This window comes from Gavialis gangeticus, unplaced genomic scaffold (assembly GCF_001723915.1).
Source record: "Gavialis gangeticus isolate Ggan-Ray unplaced genomic scaffold, GavGan_comp1, whole genome shotgun sequence".
Taxonomy (NCBI): domain Eukaryota; kingdom Metazoa; phylum Chordata; order Crocodylia; family Gavialidae; genus Gavialis; species Gavialis gangeticus.
The window spans coordinates 91433854-91440468 of record NW_017729034.1 but is presented as its reverse complement, the minus strand read 5'-3'; the positions used below and the strand labels follow the sequence as shown (position 1 = coordinate 91440468).

General features: G+C 41.8%; 1 protein-coding gene across 1 annotated transcript in view; it reads right to left on the bottom strand.

Annotated features, from left to right (window-relative positions):
• Nucleotides 1-6229, bottom strand: part of TXLNB (taxilin beta) — an 87572-nt gene extending 81343 nt beyond the window's left edge. Inside the window, exons 1-2 of the mRNA XM_019527655.1 lie at nucleotides 6079-6229; nucleotides 361-829 (exon numbers count right to left, since the gene is read on the bottom strand). Coding sequence (XP_019383200.1) covers nucleotides 361-808 — 448 coding nt within the window. The 5' untranslated portion in view covers nucleotides 809-829; nucleotides 6079-6229. The remainder of the gene's footprint in view (nucleotides 1-360; nucleotides 830-6078) is intronic.
• Nucleotides 6230-6615: the final 386 nt, after the last annotated feature.

Sequence of the window (6615 nt, the reverse complement as noted above, 5' to 3'; positions counted from 1 at the left end):
GCTCTGGCCAGCCAGGCTCTGGTTTTGGGTGGTGCATGCTGCCTCCATGCTATTTTTGGGTGGTGCACGCTGCCACCATGCTATTTTTTTCTGGTGCAGGTTTTTTATGATACCAGAATCTCCCAGTGTCAAAAAAACCTGCTGTGTTGCAAATTAGCAGGGTAATGGATGCCTGCATGTGCAGCGCATATGGTTTGCGGTGCCAAAGATGGGTCTGCTGCTCTGCAAACTGCACATGCATGCTCATCTGGACATGCCCTTAATGTGGGAATCAGTACTATGAAGGGTTTGTTTTTTTTTAATTTCTGTTTTAAGCCATGACTCACAGAAGGGGTGCATTTATGTTATACAAGTACTTGCCTAGCCCTTTCAGGATTTTCTTCTCCAGTTTTTGCTCCTTACTGGTGCTAGATTCCTTTGCTCCTGAGGCATCCCCAGTAGCTATTTGTTCTTTCTCACTCTCATCATTTCCATCTTCATATTCTCCTTCCTCATTATTGACTGACTCCCCTTTCTCAGACTTGTCTGTTTCCTTAGTAGTTCTCTCCTTCTCCACCAGACTAACAGCAGACCCGTAGGTTTTAATAATGTCCTCCAGCTGTCGGTTCAGCTCTTCTGATATGTCACAAACTATTGTTTCAGGCAGAGCAGTTGGTTCATTCTGAGGGGGGTTGGATGGAAGCTGGGGAGCTGATTTCTCAGTGTTTTGTTTCTCGAGGCCATTCTGAGTAGGTAACGCCATAGTGCTGTTTGCAGGAGAGAGGGATTGCTGTTCAGGTTTGAGTTCAGGTGACTGGTTATTCTCCATATTTGTTATAGAATCTTGGAGCTTAAAAAGGGGGAAAAAAAGAAAAGTTTAACTTAAGCAAATGAATTCATCTATTTAATCATACATGAATATCATATAATATACAAGTGATTTTGTATAGAATTTAGAATTACAGGGGACTGTGCTTATCTGTTGGCATTCACTTGGTAAATACATCGTGTAAAAAACATCAGCATCTGAGGCTATTTATCCCAACTGAAAAAAGCACAGTTTACATACTGAAAAGGGGAAACACAACTGACAGAAAACTAACATAAAAAAAATAAAACTTCACTAATGTTGCCTGTGATACCACTAAAGATCACACCAGAAAAGACCTACATTTCTTGCTTTCCTGCATGTATTGCAGGCCATTTCTGCCTTTTCTGCATTATATTCAGCTGAGACAATGACAGCTAATTGCGGAAGTTTACTTCAGTTTTGGATCAGTTTCACTTTCCATTTCTGACACTGTGGCACAATAACATTTGCTATTTCTTGAGTCAACAGCACTGACTGGGAACATTTAAATCTAAAACATCAGCTGTAAAATTGTCCAAGCCAGAAACAGTGAAACCTTTATCCCTGAGTGGGGGTTCTCAGCCTTATCCCAATATAATAAATACTAAATTAAATTACTTTACAGCATGATTCCCATTTATTGAATTAGTGGTGCTGCAAGGCCACTTAGCACTGGGTAAAGGATTTAGGAAGTCAGGTACAACACAATCTAGTGCTCACAAACAGGGAGGAATTGGTTGAGAATGTGAAAATGGAAGGTAATGTGGGTGACAGTGAAATGATTGTTCAGGATCCTAAGGGAAGGAAGGAAGGAAGAAGAGCAGAAGAATAAGGATATTGGATTGAGAAAAACAGACTAACAAAATCAAGGACCTCATGAGCAAGACCCTCTGGGAGTTAAGTTTGAGGGGAAAAGGAGTCCAGGAGAGCTGACTGTAATTTAAGGAGGCATAGGACCAAGCTATCTCAATGTGATGGAAGACTGGGAAGTGCAAGAGGCAGCAACACTGGCTAGACAGTGATGAGCTGAAACTCAAAAAGAAATCCTCCAAAAAGCGGAAACTTGGTCACAGTAATAGTGAAAAGTATAAGAGTAGCATACAGGAATGCAGGAATAAAATTAGGCACATCAAGGGAAGTGACTCTTTTATTAGCACTGGTGAAGCCTCACCTGGAGTCCTGACCCCACACTTCAAGAAGGATGCGAACAGTTTGGAAAGAGTCGAGTGCAGAGCAATAAACATGATTAGGGGCCTAGGAAGCAAGACTTATGAGGAAAGACTGAAAAAACCAGCGTTATTTAGTTTGGAGAAGAGAAGACTGGGGGGGGGGATTTGATAACCATTCTTCAAATACCTGAAGAGTGATTTCAAAGAGGCTAGAAATGGGCTTTTCCCAGTGAACACAGGGGACAGGACTAGAAAAAAATGGCCTCAATCTGCAGCAGGGGAAATTTAGATTGGAGATTGGGAAGACCTTTCTGACCAGGAGGGTAGTCAAGTATTGGACCAAGTTACCTAGGGAAGCTATGGAACCTCCGTCCTTTATTGCTACTTTGCCCTTTTATCGTGGTGCAAAGCAGTAGCTGGAGACTCAAGACCTGGGTCTTGGTTTGGAAGTCCTTCATTCAGGTTGGTTATTTTTTCTTTTAGGATGTGATGGCCATTAGCCCAGATCAGCTATAGTGAGAGTAGAGCAGGGGCAGGCAAAGTCTGGCTCACGGGCCAGACTGGGCCCATGGAAGAGTCAGTTTCCTAGCAGCCCCTGTCCATGTCACTATGGCTGGTTTCCATGGAGACCCCAGCAGTGGTGGCGCCAGAGTTTCCATGGAGACCAGCCCTAGCAGAGCTGGCAGGCGCAGCTGGGTGGGGAGCTGCCCTGGGGCCAGGATCTTACAGTGGTGACAGTGTGGTCCAGAGGCAGGGAAGATCTGCGATCTGCTGCCCCAATGCCCCAGGCAGGGGTGCACAGGCAGCGGATTGTGGCTCTGCCCCAGCTCCAGACCATGCTATCACCAATGGGTTTCAGCTATTGGGTTGAAACAAGGAAAGGCTACCCTTCTCTTTTCTTATCTGCTAGTCATGGGTTTTTGCCTAGTTGCAATGTGATTGTCATGTGTATGGCATTTCATACCTGCCTGGCTAGAGCACAACCTTCTGTGCATGCTCACTAGATGTGGGAATATGCCCACACTGTATGTGCACTAGAATCACAAACAGTGTATAAGGGCCAAAAGCAGTATTTATGTGGCTGGATAAGTGCCATTTGAGCACATACAATTAATTAGGATTCTGCCTTAGCTGTTTTCATCCTTTCCAGCTTATAAATATTAATTTGTCCTCTCACATTATGTCCTCAACATGTTTATAGCCAGACATAAGACAACATGGTTCCTTTCATTTAGTTCTTTCTTATGTCCCAGCATCATCATCTGTATGTCAGCACTGGTCTTTTAAAATATTTGTTACATTGTTTACTGCCTGGTTTTGCAATCACAAAACACAAAGTGTTAAGCTGATGAATTAAAAAGAGCCTTACTGTTTAGAAACTGGGGCACATTTATTTATTTAAATGTAGGTCTAAATAGGATGATCTTGTGGTGATAATCCATCTCATCCATGAGTGGAAAGAGATAGGTTATAATCAAGTTAATGAAATCACAGCAATTCACACCAGGCTGAAGTCCTGGCCTGTTACCTTGAATTGTAAGGTCAATATGAACCATAACCAGACTTAAAACCCTGGAGTGAAAGCCACCCTCACACAAATTAATTGTAAACTTAGGGGCATCTCTTGTTAGGTCATATTGAATTATTTCCCAAATAGATGTATTGATGTTATATCCACTCTCTCCTTGACTTGTCTAAAGAGACACCGCTGCTACTGTCTATGCAGAATCATAAAAAAAAATATGGCTGGACTTAAGACCATCCCTGTCTGAACCATCCCTCACAAACATTTGTTTACATAGTGCTTAAAAGTTTCCAGTGACAGAGATTCTGGTCTATCTAGATAAAGATCAACCTAGGTCATTTTATACAGCAGCTATCAGAGACTGAAGGGCTGCCTATACACATGCTTGGAGGTGGTGATGGTGGGGGGAGATGTTTTAGTTAGACTGGTTCCCAGACAGCTGCTCTAATTAAAATGGCTCACGTCGTGTGTATTAAGTCCACCTGTGTTTCAAAATGGATGTGGGGGGTCTGTAACTAAAGCTCAGTTGACAAGGTTTAGTTTAAATGCCCCTGTGGCCATTTTGAAATGCAGGGGGGCTTAATTCACATGACAGTGAGGTGACGCTGGAGCACTTTAATTAGAACATGAATGAGCATGTCTATGGGCAACCAAGGTACTTTGAAATATTAACAAACAAAACATTAGCAGTGGGCAACTATGTTTGGGTACAAGCAGCAGCTATTGAATGCTGAGTAATGGCTGACATAACCTTTTGGACATTAGGAAATTTCAGTAATACAGTTCCTGATCTTCCATTTGTTTTACTCCATGTAACCTGGCTGTATATCAGGAATCCTATACTTGTCATAGCACGAAGTATTTATAGAGTTTTTTTCTCGCTACTACTATTGCCTCTTGGCTGTAATGGTTCTCAAGCAGGCTGCATCCTGTCATATGGTAAGGCAGAGAATGAGTGGCCAATGGATCTGTAGGACCCTTGGTTGCTTGGCCCTGCCCTGCCTCAAATGGTCTCTGCATACTGAGGCTCAGAAATCCTGAAACTATGGTATATTCCTGGATATGCTGGGGGAAAAAGTTGGTTTGTAACCCTGGAATTATCTTTAGGAACATTTGCTTCAGCTGCCAACAGGGCCTTACTTCAACTAGGCAGCATATCTAACACTGTAGCCCCAAATACTGCACAGCATGGTCACTGAGTTAGCCCAGGAGGTGCTGGAGGAATTTGAATCTGCAATCTGCTTAGATAAGAGAGACAGTTGTGCTTGTTTGTAATGGATCTTTCCAGCTTGTTTAAAATAAGATTATTGTATGTTAAGTTTGCTTGTAACTTACAATCAGCTATCTTTTAAATGTTTGTGACCGTGTCCCCTAACACATTGTGATTAGATATGTACATTAAAGTATGGAAGAACTTTTAAAGTAGAAGACCTATTGGTCTCAGTGCTGCAGCCCTGATTTAAAAATGTGATAATAGTATGCCTCTATTTTTAGGAAAAATAGCCATGTCATATAGCCCCTTTATCCACTTATTATATTCTGCACTTTGAATTGGCCACTGTGTTAAGGTGATAGGGAATATTGTTTAAATTTGAACAGCCACAAAAATAAATGTTATTCTCTTTGAATAACAGTGGTCCTTTAAATGGCTGCTGATCTTACTGCAAAAAGTATGACCTTCTTTGTCACAGGAATTGCTATCTCTTGCCTCTTGCAGTTTGAAGTTCGAAAGCGTTGTCAAACTTATCTAAATTTAGTTCTTGCCTCCCTGTGTAACCAGCAGAAAGACACATGGCACCTGCTCTGGAGCCAGAAGTTATTTTAAGCACTTCTAAAAAGGGCAATGGCATTTAGCACGTTATCCTTGAAATTCACCAAAAAAGCCTTTATAAAACAGTCTCCACTGTTATTAAAACAGACATCATGTGCTGTTAAAAGTTAAAGCATTATTTTGAAACAAAACTATATTTGAACTATAGCAAAACCTCCAAGTTCTAAATATTAAACTCTGGAACATCCTATGCCAGATCAGTTCTGATTACCCCACAGACAAATGGATGTGTTTTGTGACCTAGTCCCCACCTTTCATATTACTTGGAAAAAAAAGCAATAAAACTGACATTGCTAATTATAGAACAGACATTACTATATTCAGGATTTAAGTATAATATTTTACTACAACGATCAACAAAATAACCAGAGGCTACGAATACATAAATGGAAAGAAAATATATCCAGAAACTTTTCCAGGTCACTTTTCTTCTTTCATGACACATCTGAGTCCCGATGATTTATTTTTGTTGCAACCCAGCTAGTTTTTTCACATAGAAGCAATGCACATCAGATTATGTTTTAATTGTTTGAATTGTTCTTTGAGAAATTCATGTTCCCTTTCAGAACGGCAGCCCGACATATCAGCGATGCCGCTCTCAAACAAAACACCTGTGTACCTAGAAAATTCTTGCCCTGAGAGTCCCAAAATGAGGTGCTATGATTGAAGACATTGTACGATACCACAAAGTAGTGGCAGCATGGAAAGTATTTGGTAGACTTACCTGAAAGAGGAGAGAGTTGACTGGAGAAAATGTCAGGAGGAGGGCACAGACAAGGACAGATAGCAATAGGAGTCTCACACTGTATTCCTGCTATGGAGGGAAGGAGGGATTGAGAGATTAGAGGAGGGGGAAGGACTGGATGACACAGCAGGAGAGCAACACTCCAAAACTCAAAGGCAGGCTTCCCAAGGGACTGGATCTGATAGGCGAGTAGAGAGGCTGCCTGAGAGTTGGCTGCCAAGCCTAGTCAGAACTGCTGTTCCCTTTTCTGACATCATAATGGGAAAAGAAAAACAGAGAACTAGAGGGCCTTTAAACAGAGAGAGGATAAATGAAGGATTTGATCCAAATGCAGCTGCTGTTAGTTAACTTCAGACCTCCAGTACTGGCCTCTCTGCAGCCTGAAGTCTATTTGCACCTTCTGTGCATTGTAGGAATGGCTGTTACTAATGGGTTCTCAGTGGTCAAATATGCCCCATCGTCCAAATCCTGTTTCACTTGCAAGGTGTCTAAGTCTAAGGTGGGTGGGTCCTCCTC